Source organism: Schistocerca piceifrons, chromosome 3 (assembly GCF_021461385.2).
Source record: "Schistocerca piceifrons isolate TAMUIC-IGC-003096 chromosome 3, iqSchPice1.1, whole genome shotgun sequence".
NCBI lineage: Eukaryota > Metazoa > Arthropoda > Insecta > Orthoptera > Acrididae > Schistocerca > Schistocerca piceifrons.
Genome location: NC_060140.1, coordinates 716042201 through 716061072, shown reverse-complemented (window position 1 = coordinate 716061072; position 18872 = coordinate 716042201). Strand labels below are relative to the sequence as shown.

General features: G+C 38.9%; 1 protein-coding gene across 1 annotated transcript in view; it reads left to right on the top strand.

Moving 5' to 3' along the window:
- LOC124789355 (drebrin-like protein) overlaps nucleotides 1-18872 on the top strand; it is a 215958-nt gene that overhangs the window by 90803 nt on the left and 106283 nt on the right. Inside the window, exons 4-5 of the mRNA XM_047256682.1 lie at nucleotides 2451-2663; nucleotides 2950-3114. Of these exons, the coding sequence (XP_047112638.1) occupies nucleotides 2451-2663; nucleotides 2950-3114 (378 nt within the window). The remainder of the gene's footprint in view (nucleotides 1-2450; nucleotides 2664-2949; nucleotides 3115-18872) is intronic.

The window sequence follows — 18872 nt, the reverse complement described above, 5'->3', positions numbered from 1 at the left end:
TGTAAAGAATTCGCAATAGTATTTTGCAGCCGTGACTTATTAAACTGATAGTTTGGTAATTTTCACATCTGTCAACACCTGCTTTCTTTGGGATTGGAATTATTATATTCTTCTTGAAGTCTGAGGGTATTTTGCCTGTTTCATACATCTTGCTCACCAGATGGTAGAGTTTTGTCAGGACTGGCTCTCCCAAGGCCGTCAGTAGTTCCAATGGAATATTGTCTACTGCGGGGGCCTTGTTTCGACTCAGGTCTTTCAGTGCTCTGTCAAACTCTGTGTGAAATAACTGCAGAAATCTATGTGGGATGTACGAGAGATGTGCCTGTTAGGATAGAGCCTCAAAATTTGGTGTTGATGGTCTGTGGCAGCAGACTACTGATGAGAGTGCCTTCTCTAACAGCACGACATCGTGGGCAGTGCCTCTCCTGGACTCATGATCATATCATTTGGGCCCTAGACAACTGGAAAACTGTGGCCTGTGCAGATGAGTCCCAATTTCAGTTGGTAGGGTTAGAGTGTGGTGCAGAACCCATGAGCTGTAGACCCTAGTTGTCAACAAGGCACTGTGCAAGGCAGTGATGGCTCCATAATGGCGTGGGCTATGTTTACATGGAATTTACTGCATCCTCTGTTCCAACTGAATCAATCACTGACTGCAAATGACTATGTTTGGTTACTTGGAGACAATTTGCAGCCATTCATAGCTCTTAGGTACCCAAACGACGATGGAATTTTTATGGGTGACAATGCACCATGTTACTGGGCCATTCTTAACACTTCGAGCAAATGATTTGCCCATCCACATTGCTCGCAGTTATAGACAAAGACATATATCGAGGTCGGTTCATGCACAAAATCCTGCACCAGCAACACTTTCGCAGCTATAGACAGCTATAGAGGCAGCATGACTCATATTTCTGCAGGGAACTCACAGCGGCTTGTTGAGCCCATGCCACATCGAGCTGCTACACTATGCCAGAAAAAAGGAGGTCCAACACAGTACTTTAGGAAGTAGCCCATGATTTCTGTCACCTCAGTGTAATGTAATCTAATTTAATCTTGGCTATAAGTCAACATTGTCAATTTGCGATTAGACGTCATTTAGAAATCTGGTAACACTGAAACTACCTGTTCACCTACAGGTATTATTATCAAGGCATCACATTATACCTCAATCCAAACTTATTATTTGAGAAAATCTTCTTTTTCATCAGGCTGACCATAACGTTCAAGTTTATAATATCTAGAATCATGCAGCAGACATATGTTATATGTTAGCAATAATGGTGTATAATTTTGTGTGTGTGTGTGGTCTGTTTACTGCATGGGTAATTCTTAATAGACACAAACTAGTGAAGGAGCTATTTCTGCAGTGGGGTGTTAGTACTGATCGTGACCTGTGCTTGCACCACCTGAGATGAGTACCTTCCTTCACCCCTTCAGTCAGTGGTCAGAAAGTGCCAAGGATTGCCTCCAGACCTGGGCAAGAGGTTTCATTTATTGTTGATTATGTATAACACAACTTCTGGCAGGCTACATCTAGTGTTTCTGACAACTACCAGTAGAACCTCCTCGACATTGTGAATGGGATCACGTGGGGGAGGGGGGGGGGGGGGGTTGCAGAGATTGTGAGGAGCCCAGACAGTCAGTCAGTGGTTGATAGTTCGTGTTCTGGAGGCATCAGTAGCAGCTGCATCATTAGTATGATGTCGACTGACACAGGCTGTGCGTCATTAAGTGAGCCAGCTGATGATTGGCTGGCTCCAGCAGTTTAAATACCACTGTCTGGCGCTGATCTATTCAGAAGAATCCATGTTTCTGTGTAGTACTGAAATATCTCGAACAGAGCCAGCTTTCTAGGTGCGGATGGTGTTACTCGGATTGAGATTATTTCAAAAGTGTCCCAAAACAAAGTGTTGCTGCAGCACCATATCTCCATCCACAGCTGCTGGCAGTGATGGCGGCCAGGTTACAGCTTTGGGCTGTGGCAGAGTTTTGTGCCATTTCATTATCATGAAATAGGGGACAGGAAGTACCACGGATATGATACGTGAGTTGGGGTGGCAGTCATTAAAATAAAAACATTTTTCACTGCAACAGGATTTTTTTTGCAACATATTGATCACCAACTTTCTCCTCTGAATGCAAAATATTTTGTTGACTACAACCTACACACGGAGAAATAACCATCATAATAAAATAAGAGAACTCAAAACTCATATGGAAATATGTAGATATGTATTTTTCCCGTGTGCTTTTCAAGAGTGGAACAGTCTGAAAGTGATTCTGTGAATCCTCTGCAAAACATTTAAGTGTGAATTGCAGAGTAATCAGATAGAAGTAGATGTAATAGTAGTACTCAGTACAGTGAATGAAAGAAAACAGTAAATACGCAAAACAGACTTGTCTTAATTTTGCCATATACTTAGTATTTTTATTAATTTCCTTAGCAAGGCGAAGGTGCACCATTGGGACGCAAAGGGACATGTGCCAACCATGTTCGTGATGTGGCTGCCTTTTTCAAGGGTGCTCACGTTACCATGAATGCACGAAATGAGGAAGAAGTGGACCCCCAACTCATAATTGAAAAAGTAGCCAAATCCACAGGCTCAGCATATAGCTTTAAGGAAAGAGCCGACAACACAAATGATGCTGGACCTGTTGTGAGTAGATTTGTGTGTAATTATTTGTACTTTAGTTCCTGCAAAACAGTGAGTTTCATGGAATTACTTCTTAGTGTATTATCATTATATAGATGTACTGAAGTGCTTTCAATGTGCAGTAGTAATTGAGTTTTATAAGAGAGGCTAATCTTGCTATTGTAACTGTCCTTAATTACCTCCTGATAAATGTTAATCACTGAATAGGAATACTAAAATTTATAATATAAGGCAATGAATGAACCTTATAAATTGTGCCTTAAAACAAATTTGTGTGTTTGGCTTTCAGGGAACCACATACAAACGTGTTATCCCACGCCAAGAAATTGATGTTCATGAGCGCGACCAGTTTTGGGAACGTGAACAGAGGGAAGAACAGCAACGTCAAGCTGAGGAACGCAAACGTCGTGAGGAAGAGCGGCGGAAGCTGGAAGAAGAGAGGCATAAGAGGGAGGTAGGAGAAAAATCTGTGAATGGCACAGCTATTTTGCTTTCTAAATGGAATTTCTTGTTCGTCTCCTCAATATTAGAACAAGAGAAAACATATAATCACAGTTAGCATTAATTATTTTCATTTTAAGATGTATCATATAAGGACAATATATTTATATAGCATGTGTACTCGCATTCAGCAGTACACTACATTGTGTATAACAGAAACTCAGACATTGTTGCTTGGTACACACCTGTTGATAGCATTCATGGATTCATTTGCAAAAAGTAGTTACCATAGACTTCTGTTTGGGGTTTAGTTTCTCAAATGCAATGACCATGCTTCTGCGTGATTTTGTGTGTGTGTGTGTGTGTGTGTGTGTGTGTGTGTGTGTGTGTGTGTGTGTGTGTGTGTTTTAGACTTCCGTGAAGGCACATTCTTAAAATTCAAGAGTTTCCCTACATAAGCTGCCCATGTTTCTTTTTTTGGGTACTGGATGATTTCAGTGCACTGATTACCAAACAGTCCCATCACAAATTATGCTGCTTATCTTTTAACTTTTTCAATATCTTCTGTCTTTTCCATGTGATATATTCATTCTTATCATAATTGGGTTTTGCTCAAAACTATTTATTTATAGCAAATTCTCAAGCCAGGAAGAAATGTAAAATTCACCTGACCATCTCTATCCCCAGAGTCTCAGAAATATAGATAGTAAAAGATATTTCTCAATGTGACATTTCAGTAGAGGAATTGTAGTGTGGTTTTCATAACTAAATAAATTCCAAATTTCAACCTGTAACTCTTAACCATTATAGTACCAGTGCAGTCAATAAACTTCTACACAGATGACCAATAATTTTTAATGACTGTTGGAAAAAAAACAACTGATGCTTGTTACCTTCATCATGAGCCCATCCCAACCTGCAGTGCATGTGTGTCTTCTTTCTCAGTAATTTCCCGCTCGTGTTATTAAACTATAAATGAACTTAACCACCAACCATTTCATTTGATTACATATACATGCTCAACAAGTGTGGAATAAAACACATGAAGCAGAGATGCTGAGTCGCAAATGGTATAAAGAAAAGAATGTTGGAAAGTGAGCTTTTGGCCAAGAAGGCCTTTGTCAAAAATAGACAACACACACTCATGCAAATGCAGCTCATGCACACATGACCACAGTCTGGCAGCTGAAACCAGACTGAAGACTGGCTTTAGCTGCCAGAGACTGTGGTCATGTGTGTGTGAGCTGTGTTTACATGTGTGTGTGTGTGTGTGTGTGTGTGTGTGTGTGTGTGTGTTTTTCAACAAAGTCCTTGTTGGCCAAGAGCTCACTTTCTGACAGTCTTTTTGTTGTGCCTATCTACGACTCGGCATCTCCACTATATGGTGAGTAGCAACTGTCCTTTTTGTAATACTGTTACAGCCCATCCTGGATTTTCCATTGTTTGATAAAACACATGAACCTACACTAAACATAATCTACTGTTTCCACATAAAAACTGATTCGTGATTTGGTAACAGTGGGTTATATCATCTCTGGTCACTTGTATAATGTAATATTGAAGATAAAAAATGAAATTGGTAAACATGACCTCTCAGCGTAAAGAAATTCTGATCATTGATGAATGACTTGTAAGTTTGAAAGCTGAAAGCTGCAGTGTTAAACATAATGCGTATGTGCTTAAGCAGTGCTCAGTGTCTCCTTTGTGCAGTCATTGCTTATCTTTATTCATCTCACAGTTCTTCATTCACACAGTACTTTTTCCTAGTGATATTAACATGTTCAAGTGTATTTCAGTAATATGCTTGCTTGCATATCTCTTAGCCCAGTCCCATAGTAAATTTGTAGTTACCTCACTCTCATGAAATTTCTTCATCCCAACATCCCCCGATACTATCAAGTGTTTAACACACCTACAAACAAATTCTATGTGTTCAGTATATAGCGCAAAGGAATGGAACAGGTCAGAATGGGTAATTTACAATTACATTAATGATTCGTAAGGGTATTGTAACCTAAAACAGACACAGTTAAAATTTTAAAAGGCACCCAGTCTGATTATAGGAAAACCATACCTACCACATATATTCCTATTACTTTCCAACAGTTAGTAAATGTACCAATAGTTATTAAAAATTACACAGGCCAATGAAAATATTTTTTTGAAAACCTTTTTTTTACTTTGATAGCTGATCTTTATAGATTTTTATGAGCTGAATTCAAATCTAGCCTTAATTTTTTTGTATCACCCATAGTTTTCGAACAGTATGCTTTTTATTATATAGTTTAAAAATCCTGTGCTCTACGGTAAATGGGGAAATTAATGAAATGCTTTGTTACAACATAAGCATGGTTTGTATTTACATTAAGCTTCTTAAAACAATGATATGTGTTAATAGAGATTTCACTTGTCAGCTGTAATTGGTTTTATTTTCTTTCTCTTTTTTCTTTGAAGCTTCTTGTGTAGCTTTTTCTACGATGAGACACTTGCTGAACTTCTCGGTGAAGTGATAAACAGTAGTCCCCCATCATGTTGGTGTTCCAGCAGCCTTGGTAGCGTTTTTCCATCACTTTAATGTCCTGGGAAAATGCTCTTCTTGCTCCTCACTAACATCTCCCATAGTGTCTGGGAAGTAATCAAGGTGACTGCTCAAAAAGTGAACTTTCAGGTACATTAATCATCCTAAAGTTTTAAACTTCTTTAACAGTGTAGCTATAATAGGAACATATTCTGGGTCTTTTTCGGTCTTTTTCATATCCTAAGAACTTTGTAACGACTTGCTTGAATGATACTCATGCTTCTTTCTCATTTAAGGTCATTGTGGATTCAAAGTTAACATCAAACATCAATTTTCTAATTTCAGGTCCGACGAAGACACCTTCTTTTAGTTTAGCTTCTGAAAGGTGTGGAAACTTTTGGCAGAGATACCTAAAACGTAATCCATCTTTAGGCAACACCTTTAGAAACTGTTTCATTAGGCCTAACTTTATATGTGGAGGTGATAGGAGTACGTTTTTTGGATCTACAAGGTTTTTGCTTAGAATGTTCTTCTCGCCAGGTCTTAAAGACTCCCTCACAGGCCAGTTCTTTCTGCAGCAGTGTTGATCCCAAGCTCTACTGTCCCATTCACACAAGAAACATGGAAATTTGGTAAAGCAACCTTGCTGACCAAGGAGCATGCATATTACTTTTAGATCGCCACATATAATCCAATTATGAGCAGGATAGCCTATTTTATTTAGCACTGTTTCTAGGTTTTCATAGCTTTCTTTCATGTACAGAATGTCCAACAGGTATAGATGCATACATGTTACCATTGTAACCTTTAAACTAGTTTTGGATGAATGAGCAAACAGCCTCCAGTCTTCCTTTTTGTATTCAGTACCAAACTCATTCATCGGACCAGGAATGTCTGAGCAGTACACTAAATCACCTTCTTGTTGAAAAAACTTGGAAAATTGCTGCTCTCTCTTGCTGTACATGTATATGCTGCTTCCAACTGTCAATAAGTTCTTTCCTTGTAATCTAGAGCCAAGCGACTCAGCTTTTTCTTTCGTTAAGCCCAGATCCCTAACCAAATCGTTAAGCTTGGTCTGAGTAAACAATTGGGGCTCTAGACTTTCTGTATTACGATGGAATTCATCATCAGGTTCATCTAAATCACATTGTACATCAGAAAATACTTCTGTTGGAATATAATTTAAACCATCTGGTGGTTCAGGAATTGGCAAATCTACACCATGCTCTACTGGTCAGATGGCAGACGGAAGGTTAAGGTAACTTACTACCTTCTTGTTTTTTGAATTATGACCAGTAATATGAACACTGCAAAAAGTAGCAATTATCGGAATGATTTCTTGGCTCCCTCCATATCATACAAACAGCAAATCTAAAGGCTTTTTTCTCCTTTTCTTGACCATTTTCTCAGAACTTCAACACGCACACAACATAAATTATGCGGCGCCCAAGATTTATCTTGATCAGCAAGTTTAGATCCAGAGTATGATAGATAAACCATTTCAAAAGTCTGTAATGTTTTTTTGGTGTTCTTTTTAATCACAAATTCACCACAAATATAACAAACTGTCAGCAGAGTTTTTACAACCACGATTAGACATTGTACTGAGCACATGTGCAGCAAATGGGATAGTGAGGTTAAGTTGACAGTAAGCAAAACACCATCCCTAAACACAAAAATAGAATCGACCTTTTTTTTTGCCAGCAAATGTTTTTCAGCAGTGCTACCAATGTCGGCTACATTTATTACACCTCCTCTTAAAATTATTTTAACTATAAAAAAGCTACATTCCATTATCCTCGTTTGCTGTCTCTGACAGAATTACAATGTCATCGGCGAACCTCAAAGTTTTTACTTCTTCTCCATGAATTTTAATACCTACTCAGAATTTTTCTTTTGTTTCCTTTACTGCTTGCTCAATATACAGATTGAATAACATCGGGGAGAGGCTACAACCCTGTCTCACTCCTTTCCCAACCACTGCTTCCCTTTCATGCCCCCCGACTCTTACAACTGCCATCTGGTTTCTGTACAAATTGTAAATAGCCTTTCGCTCCCTGTATTTTACCCCTGCCACCTTCAGAATTTGAAAGAGAGTATTCCAGTTAACGTTGTCAAAAGCTTTCTCTAAGTCTACAAATCCTAGAAACGTAGGTTTGCCTTTTCTTAATCTTTCTTCTAAGATAAGTCGTAAGGTTAGTATTGCCTCATGTGTTCCAACATTTCTACGGAATCCAAACTGATCTTCCCCGAGGTCCACTTCTACCAGTTTTTCCATTCGTCTGTAAAGAATTCGTGTTAGTATTTTGCAGCTGTGACTTATTAAACTGATAGTTCGGTAATTTTTACATCTGTCAACACCTGCTTTCTTTGGGATTGGAATTATTATATTCTTCTTGAAGTCTGTGGGTATTTCGCCTGTCTCATACATCTTGCTCACCAGATGGTAGAGTTTTGTCATGACTGGCTCTCCCAAGGCCATCAGTAGTTCTAATGGAATGTTGTCTACTCCCGGGGCCTTGTTTCGACTCAGGTCTTTCAGTGCTCTGTCAAACTCTTCACGCAGTATCTTATCTCCCATTTCATCTTCATCTACATCCTCTTCCATTTCCATAATATTGTTCCCAAGTACATCGCCCTTGTATAAACCCTCTATATACTCCTTCCACCTTTCTGCCTTCCCTTCTTTGCTTAGAACTGGGTTGCCATCTGAGCTCTTGATATTCATACAAGTGGTTCTCTTCTCTCCAAAGGTCTCTTTAATTTTCCTGTAGGCAGTATCTATCTTACCCCTAGTGAGACAGGCCTCTACATCCTTACATTTGTCCTCTAGCCATCCCTGCTTAGCCATTTTGCACTTCCTGTCGATCTCATTTTTGAGACGTTTGTATTCCTTTTTGCCTGCTTCATTTACTGCATTTTTATATTTTCTCGTTTCATCAATTAAATTCAATATTTCTTCTGTTACCCAAGGATTTCTATTAGCCCTCATCTTTTCACCTACTTGATCCTCTGCTGCCTTCACTACTTCATCCCTCAGAGCTACCCATTCTTCTTCTACTGTATTTCTTTCCCCAATTCCTGTCAATTGTTCCCTTATGCTCTCCCTGAAACGCTCTACAACCTCTGGTTCTTTCAGTTTATCCAGGTCCCATCTCTTTAAATTCCCGCCTTTTTGCAGTTTCTTCAGTTTCAATCTGCAGTTCATAACCAATAGATTGTGGTCTGAATCCACATCTGCCCCTGGAAATGTCTTACAATTTAAAACCTGGTTCCTAAATCGGGTGATGCTGAGGGGATTAGATTAGGAAATGAGACACTTAAAGTAGTAAAGGAGTTTTGCTATTTAGGGAGTAAAATAACTGATGATGGTCGAAGTAGAGAGGATATAAAATGTAGACTGGCAATGGCAAGGAAATCGTTTCTGAAGAAGAGAAATTTGTTAACATTGAGTATAGATTTAAGTGTCAGGAAGTCGTTTCTGAAAGTATTTGTATGGAGTGTAGCCATGTATGGAAGTGAAACATGGATGATAACCAGTTTGGACAAGAAGAGAATGGAAGCTTTCGAAATGTGGTGCTACAGAAGAATGCTGAAGATAAGGTGGGTAGATCACGTAACTAATGAGGAGGTATTGAATAGGATTGGGGAGAAGAGAAGTTTGTGGCACAACTTGACTAGAAGAAGGGATCGGTTGGTAGGACATGTTTTGAGGCATCAAGGGATCACAAATTTAGCATTGGAGGGCAGCATGGAGGGTAAAAATCGTAGAGGGAGACCAAGAGATGAATACACTAAGCAGATTCAGAAGGATGTAGGTTGCAGTAGGTACCGGGAGATGAAGAAGCTTGCACAGGATAGAGCAGCATGGAGAGCTGCATCAAACCAGTCTCAGGACTGAAGACCACAACAACAACAACAACAACAACAACAACAACAACACATAAAAAAGCTGTAAAATTCTTTTAAAAAATCACTTAGTTTAAAAAATGTAACTGTAAAATGGGAAGAAATGGTGGGTAATACAGTTTTTAAGTATCATATTTGGAATTCCCACCCTAAAAACATAAGAATAAGGTATTTTCTGCAAAAAAGTTTTTCCATCATTGGCCTGTGTAATTGGTCTTATGCAATGTTGTACCTATCTGCGACTCAGAATCTCGACTGTATGGTATAATGGAAATGTCGTGTGAGTAAAACTATCCTTTTCACAGTATTGTTACAAATATTTCTACTGTGATTTAGCCCTATGCTGCCATTGTTTAGTTAGGAATGGTTAGTCATAACTTGTTTTGCCATTACAAATTTCTGTTTTCAGGAAAAAATTAATTTCGACAAACAGCATTTTCGGACTTAAAAATAAATGTGCACACAGTTGTTACAAATACAGAATATTGTGCTCTGCGTGCTGGGTTATTCATTATGGTTAAATTTATTATATGGATATAGTTATTAAGCAATTAATATAATTCTTAAATAAGATATGCTCAGTTCCAGAATATGATGTTGTTGATTCCTAAAAGTGATATGCAAATTCTTCTTGATAATGCAATTTCTTGCTGTTGTTGGCAATAATGCAGCAGTTGGTGTGCTGCATTTCTTGCTATTGTTGACATTAATGTGCCAGTTGGTATAGACTATGCTAGGTTTTCATGTTACTGGTTGTGTGTCAGATTCTGGTGGTGGATGCACGTGATCTTACTCAAATATTAACTGGGGAAAGAAAATTTGCAAGTATTCATTTTCCCTGATCTCTCTTGTAGGTATTTACTGGTCACATTCTGACATGTATAAGGTAGAATGAAATGTTTTGATATAGGCCTATAGTTTTCTTACATTTATTTGCAGCATCTCTTTGAAGAATGACGATAGCCTGGATGATGTCAACCCCTTTGAAGAGCCCACACTAGATGCTTATTGTAATGATTCATCCAGCACATGTAGGTAGAGGAGATTAGATATTGGCTAAATTAGGAGGAAAGGGGAATTCATACAGCTGCAGATATGTCTGCACCATACAAAAAGTACTGTAAAATGACCTAGAACTGTATCTCTAGATTCTGTGGATGTGGACAAAATAGTTTTTAAATTAAATTAATAAGATGTTTTGCTTGTCAGTAAGAGTGGTGTGATATGGAAATTGCAAATCCTTCATTTTTCTGGTGGTGTGGGAAATATAATGTCCCTATTTTTGTTCATTGCGGGGGGGGGGGGGGGGGGGGGGGGTTAAGATAGCGATTCTCTTTCATGTATCTATTATTTTTTTTTTTTTAATTTTAAGTATAATGGTAAATGGTTCCCATCCATTGTTGGTTACATTTATATTATTAAAAATTAAAAACTCAAAGAAATTTTTGTAGTTTACTCTGAGACATACGTTTTGTGCTATAAGTATCTTAGAAACCACCTCAACAGGAAAACCCTAGTTCTGCTGTACATATCAGTTTTGGGGTTCTTGGATTCTCAACCTCATTTTTAAGACCTCAACCTTTGCTCTTCAGTGTACATAAGGATATCAAATGTGTGTCATATTTTGATGCAGCTGTATCATATTTAAGATTAAAATCCAAAAAATGATACAATGTTTTTATTCTCTTTTAGTCAACATATGTAACATTAAAAATCATATACATTGTCTTTTAAAACAGCTTTTATTTCCTAACTTACATTTTTGTGTGTGTGTACATAGTACTCTTTGCTTTTAAATAGCTTATATTTAGGTCACCTTACCCTACATTTCAAAGCACAGCACAAAAATTATCAGGACAGTGTAATTCATTTATCTAATAGAACCAAACAGCTATGTAAATCTACATCTTTATACAGTAGATACTGCAGAAGCCACCGTAAGGTGCTTGATGGAGGGTACCATGTACTACTATTTGTCATTTCTCCTGCTCCACTCGCAAATAGAGTGAGGAAAAAATGACTGTCCGTACGCCTTTGTTTGGGCCCTAATTTTTCGTATCTTATCTTCATGGTCCTTACATGCGATATATGTCAGTGGGAGCAGAATCATTTGGCAGTCAGCTTCAAATGCCAGTTCTGTAAGTTTCCTCAATATTGTTTCCCAAAAAGAATGCTGCCTTCCCTCCAGGGATTTCCATTTGAGTTCCTGAAGCATCTTCATAACACGTGTTGTTCGAACCTACCTGTAACCAATCTAGGAGCCCTCTTCTGAATTTCTTCTATGTCTTCCTTCAATTTTGACCTGGTACGGGTCCCAAACTCTCAAGCAGTACTCGCACCAGCATCCTATATGTGGTCTCCTTTACAGGTGAACCTATAGTCTAGAACCGCGCGACCGCTATGGTCGCAGGTTCAAATCCTACCTCGGGCGTGGATATGTGTGATGTCCTTAGGTTAATTAGGTTTAAGTAGTTCTAAGGGACTGATGACCTCAGAAGGTAAGTCCCATAGTGCTCAGAGCCATTTGAACCATTTTACAGGTGAACCACTCTCCTAAAATTCTCCCAATAAACCGAAGTTGACCAATTGCCTCCCCTACTACAGTTTTCACATGCTCATTCCACCTCATATCGCTTTGCAATGTTGCACAAAGATGTTTAAACTACTTGATTGTGTCTAGCCGGACATTAGTAATACTGTATAAAATGCATATTTGAACCATCAGCTGTTTTTATTTTACACCCAAACATGTACCGGTTTCAGTCTTAGACCATCTTCATCAATGAAGGGTTAAAATGGTTTAAGCCACCATATTGTGTTAGTCATTACTTAAAATGTTTAGTGCATGCCATGAATGTAAGTATATGACACAGGACTTTAAAAGCAAACATACAAATACTAAATGTATACAAAGCAACATTAGTAATAGTGTATCCAAACATTACAGGTTAGCTGTCATTCATCACACCAACTGGAAATCTTGTCTAAGTCATCTTGTATCTTCCTACAGTCACTTAACTTCGACAGCTTACCGTACACCATGGCATCATCAGCAAACAACCACATATTGCTGTCCACCCTTGCTGCCAAATCATGTATGTGTATAGAGAACAACAGCGTTCCTATCACACTTCCGGGGGGCACTCCTGATGATTCCGTTATCTCTGATGAACACTCATCCTCGAGGACAGTATACTGGGTTCTGTTATTTAAGAAGTCTATGAGCCACTCACATATCTTGAATTTATTCCATATGCTCATACCTTCATTAACAGACTGCACTGGGGTACTGTGTCAAATGCTTTCCGGAAATCTAGAAATATTTAATCTGCGTGTTGCCCATCATCCACAGTTCTCAGTATATCATTTGAGAAAAGGGCAAGTTGAGTTTCGCTCGAGTGATGCTTTCTAAAACCATGCTGATTCATGGACATAGGCTGCTTAGCCTCAAGAAAGTTTATTATATTTGAAATGAGAATGCGTTCAAGGATTCTGCAGCAGACAGAAGTCAGGGATATTGGTCTGTAATTTTGTGGGTGCGTTCTTTTACGTTTCTTATATACTGGAGTCATCTGCACTTTTTTCCAGTCCCATGCAACTTTGTACCGAGCGAGAGATTCACGATAAATGCAAGCTAGGTAAGGGACCAATGCCATTGAGTACTCTTTGTAAAATTGAACTGTGATTCCATCCGGGCCTTGTGATTTATTTGTTTTCAAATCTTTAAGTTGCTTTTCTATGCCACATACGCTTATTACTGTGTTTTCCATATGGGAGTCTGTCCGATGGTCAAATGACGCTATTTACATATGTTTCTCCTGTGTGAACGATTTCTTGAACGTGAAATTTAAAACTTCAGCTCCATTTTGCTATCTTCTACTGCCACACCAGACTGGTCAACAAGGGACTGAATGGAAGCCTTAGACCCACTTAGAGATTTTGCGTATGACCAGAATTTTCTCAAGTTCTCTGCCAGATCCTCCATTAAGATGTCATGGTGGTAGATGTTGTATGCTTCGCGCATAGATCTTTTCACAGACACACTAATCTCTACTAACCTTTGCTTGTTGTCATTTGTAAATCCCCTTTTGAACCTGGAGTGCAACAGCCTCTGCTTCCTCAACGTCCTACAAATTTTGTTTTTAAACTGTGGTGGGTCTTTTCCATGCTTTATCCCCTTACTTGGCACGTAACTCTCTAGACCACAATTTACAATCTGCTTAAACTTTGCCCATAATTCCTCTGCATTCATCTTATTGGAACTGAGTGATGCCAATTCGCTGTCCAGGTGAAACACTAATAACTGCTTATCTGCTCTGTCTAGCTGAAACACTTTCCTAGCCTTCTTGACTGATTTGTTAACTTTCATCTTTAGAGTTGCTATAATGACATCATGATTGCTAATCCCCGTTTCTATACTGACATTGTCGATTAGCTTGGTGTTTTTTCGTCATCAGTCTTGTGGTTGGTTTGATGTGACCCACCACCACGACTTCCTCTCCTGTGCCAACCTCCTCATCTCAGAATCGCAACCTATGTCCTCAACTATTTGCTGGATGTGTTCCAAACTTCCTCTACATTTTTTGGCCTCTATAGCTCCCTCAAGTACCATTGAAGTTATTCCCTGATGTCTTAACAGATGTCCTCTCATCCTCTCCCTTCTCCTTGTCAGTGTTTTCTACATATTCCTTTCCTGTCTGCTTCTGCGCAGAACCTCCTCATTCCTTACCTTATTACTCCACCTGAGCTTCAACATTCGTCTATAGCATCACATCTAAAATGCTTCAATTCTCTTCTGTTCTGTTTTTCCCACAGTGCATGTTCCACCACTGTACAATGCTGTGCTCCAGACATACATTCTCAGAAATTTCTTCCTCAAATTAACCTATGTTTGATACTAGTAGACTTCTCTTAGCCAGGAATGCCATTTTTGCAAGTGCTAATCTGCTTTTGATGTCCTCCTTGTTCCATCCGTCATTGGTTATTTTGATGCCTAGGTAGTAGAATTCCTTAACTTCATGTACTTCATGACTATCAGTCCCGATGTTAAGTTTCTCACTGCTCTCGGTTCTGCTACTTCTCATTTTTTTTTCTTTTTTCCTCTTTCTTAGTCCATATTCTGTACTCATTAGATTGTTCATTCCATTCAGCAGATCATGTAAATCTTCTTCACTTGCACTCAGGATAGCAATGTTATCAGCGAATCGTATCATTGATATCCTTTAACCTTGAATTTTAATTCCACTCCTGAACCTGTTTTTATTTCCATCATTGCTTCTTCGATGTACAGATTGAATAGTAGGGGCGTAAGACTACATTCTTGTCTTACACCCTTTTTAATCTGAGCACTTCCTTCTTGGTCGTCCACTCTTATTATTCCCTCTTGGCTCTTGTACATGTTGTGTATTATCCGTTTTTCTCTATAGCTTACCCATATTTTCCTCACAATTTTGAACATTTTGCAACATTTTACACTGTCGAATGCATTTTCCTGTTCGACAAATTCTATGAATGTGTGTTGATTTCTCTGTAGTCTTGCTTCCATTATCAACTGCAACATCAGAATTGCATCTCTGGTGCCTTTACCTTTCTAAAGCCAAACTGATCATCATCTAACACATCCTCAATTTTATTTTCAATTTTTCTGTATTTTATTCTTATTGACAACTTAGATGCATCAGCTGTTAAGCTGTTGTGCGATAATTCTCATACTTATCAACTCTTGCAGTGTTATGCAGAATTTTAACTTCAGATAATCATCAGTTTAGGTCTCTTCTGTAAGAGCCCCAATCTGTTTTCCTAGACTTTCTAACACCCATTTCAACTCCAAACTTAATATGCATCTGCTCAGATAAGGGTGGCTCCATCCCTATATGCCATTGTTTGAGGTAGCTACCTATTAAGATGGACCCATCATCTGTTCCTGAAAGTAGGTTTCTTACCCCTGCTAAAAACCTCTAGATTGCTCTCCTATAGGTATTCAAGTAGGTAATCACATGGCTGCTGGTATTGCTGCTTCAAAGCACCAGTTTGTGGTTTTGACATCACATCCAACCAACAGTCGTTCATTCAGATGCAACCAGCTGTCTTCCAATCTCACCACTTCCTGGGAAGGAGTAGTACTGTCCTCACAAGGAGGGTAAACTGAGGCCAGTACAAACTGCCTCGTGCTTCCTCCCTTGCACTGTTTCATTCTGATCATCACTAAGTCCCTGGAACAGAAATTCGCCACAGGCATCAACGAAATTTCATTTCTAACAAAAATACGTTCTAAGCAAAGAAGGGAAAGCAGAAAGGTGGAAGGAGTATATAGAGGGTCTATACAAGGGCGATGTACTTGAGGACAATATTATGGAAATGGAAGAGGATGTACCGTATTTACTCGAATCTAAGCCGCACATTTTTTCCGGTTTTTGTAATCCAAAAAACCGCCTGTGGCTTAGAATCGAGTGCAAAGTAAGCGGAAGTTCTGAAAAATGTTGGTAGGAACTTTTATGAATTGTGAATCACATGCAGTATTCTCTTCACCATAAGAATAATATGAATATAAACATTTTGCCATGTATTCTTTCGTGTTTGCTGCTATCTCATTTAAATTCTGTCTGCCTAATAAACTACGAAACTAGAGTGAGACAAAAGCAAAGGCGGAAGAATATACATATCATGTTATGTTTATATTCGTATTATTCTTATGCGTAATAGTGATACAGTCAGAAATGAAGCACGGCAATTGACTAGATTTTTAAATCTAAGATGACTCTAATTCCTGTGCAGAATGTAATGTACTAAAGAGGCATCTGCAAAGATTTTCAACGGAGAAAAATTTTCGCTAAACTCTCGTTCAGAATATGTTCTATCATACGCAGTCTATTATTTGGTTCTTGTTGATCATTATCAAAGAAAGCAGCAGTGTAAGTAACAACAAATAGCAGTCTCTTGCCCTTTTTTTTTTTTTTTTTTTTTTTTTTTTATAGAGTTGTAAGCGGCGGTAGCACGCACAAAGGGAAGCCATGCCGCGAGCGACGACAGGCCGTAAACATTCATTATCAGAATGTGACAAACAATGCGTGACACAGTACAGTAATGCATCTTCAGCTTAGAGTGATGTAAACACCTATAACAAAGAAAACGGCACTTATCAGATCAAAGAAAAATAAGCAATCAATTCAAACCAGACGAAGCACGTGAAAAAGGAAGGGTACCCGTATAAATACAGACGGAGCGCCTGACACATAGCAATGGCTACCTGGTAAAGTTTAACTTCTAAGCTTACGACTTGAACCAAACTACTGTAGCTCTATCGTCATTCATTCGACCTAAATTGTGTCTCATATTACAATGGACCAACTTTGTTTCGATTTGGAGATGCGGCCTAAAACTTTTCTCTCCCGTTGAATTTCGAGTCTCAAATTTCAGGTGTGGCTTGGATTCGGGAAAAATTTTTTTCCTTGATTTCGAGTCTCATTTTTCAGGTGCGGCTTAGGTTTGAGTGCGGCTTAGATTCGAGTAAATACGGTAGATGAAGATGAAATGAGAGATACGATACTGTGTGAAGAGTTTGTTAGAGCACTGAAAGACCTGAGTCAAAACAAGGCCCCGGGAGTAGACAACATCCCATTAGAACTACTGACAGCCTTGGGAGAGCCAGTCCTGACAAAACTCTACCATCTGTGAGCAAAATGTATGAGACAGGCAAAATACCCTCAGACTTCAAGAAGAATATAGTAATTCCAATCCCAAAGAAAGCAGGTGTTGACAGATGTGAAAATTACCAAACTATCAGTTTAATAAGTCACGGCTGCAAAATACTATTGCGAATTCTTTACAGACGAATGGAAAAACTGGTAGAAGCCGACCTTGGGGAAGATCAGTTTGGATTCCGTAGAAATATGGGAACACGTGAGGCAGTACTGACCCTACGACTTATTTTAGAAGCTAGATTAAGAAAAGGCAAACCTACGTTTCTAGCATTTGTAGACTTAGAGAAAGCTTTTAACAATGTTGACTGGAATACTCTCTTTCAAATTCTGAAGGTGGCAGGAGTAAAATACAGGGAGCGAAAGGCTATTTACAATTTGTACAGAAACCAGATGGCAGTTATAAGAGTCGAGGGACATGAAAGGGAAGCAGTGGTTGGAAAGGGAGTGAGACAGGGTTGTAGCCTCTCCCCGATGTTGTTCAATGTGTATATTGAGCAAGCAGTAAAGGAAACAAAAGAAAAATTCTGAGTAGGTATTAAAATCCACGGAGAAGAAATAAAAATTTTAAGGTTCGCCGATGACATTGTAATTCTGTCAGAGACAGCAAAGGACTTGGAAGAGCAGTTGAACGGAATGGACAGTGTCTTAAAAGGAGGATATAAGATGAACATCAACAAAAGCAAACCGAGGATAATGGAATGTTGTCGAATTAAGTCGGGTGATGCTGAGGGAATTAGATTAGGAAATGAGTCACTTAAAGTAGTAAATGAGTGTTGCTATTTGGGGAGCAAAGTAACTGATGATGGTCGAAGTAGAGAGGATATAAAATATAGACTGGCAATAGCAAGAAAAGTGCTTCTGAAGAAGAGAAATTTGTTAACATCGAGTATAGATTTAAGTGTCAGGAAGTTGTTTCTGAAAGTATATGTATGGAGTGTAGCCATGTATGGAAGTGAAGCATGGACGATAACTAGTTTGGACAAGAAGAGAATAGGAGCTTTCGAAATGTGGTACTACAGAAGAATGCTGAAGATTAGATGGATAGATCACATAACTAATGAGGAGGTACTGAATAGGATTGGGGAGAAGAGGTGTTTGTGGCACAACTTGACTAGAAGAAGGGATCGGTTGTTAGGACATGTTCTGAGGCATCAAGGGATCACCAATTTAGTATTAGAGGGCAGCGTGGAGGGTAAAAATCGTAGAGGGAGACCAAGAGATGAATACACAAAGCAGATTCAGAAGGATGTAGGCTGCAGTGCATACTGGAGAGCTGCATCAAACCAGTCTCAGGACTGAAGACCACAACAACAACAACAGCAACAAAAATACAGTTTTTTTTCCCTTTAGCTATCATAAATCAAGTTCACTCCCATTTCCTCCAAGGCCTTATACACTCTGTTTATGTAAGCAGGATTCATGGGTTAGGGCCACGTTCACCTCCTGTCTTTCCAGAAGGCGACTCAAGGCAGCAGTGGCCCCTTAAGTTTATCTGCAACACTTCAAGCCACCAACTTGCTGCAATTGTCACTTCTGAAGCCCTTAATCACCCTGACAGTAACCTGTTAGAAATCTAAATTCAGTTCTGGTATTGCTCACACATTGATTTTGGGTATTTCTCACAGAATTCCACCATAAGGGTTT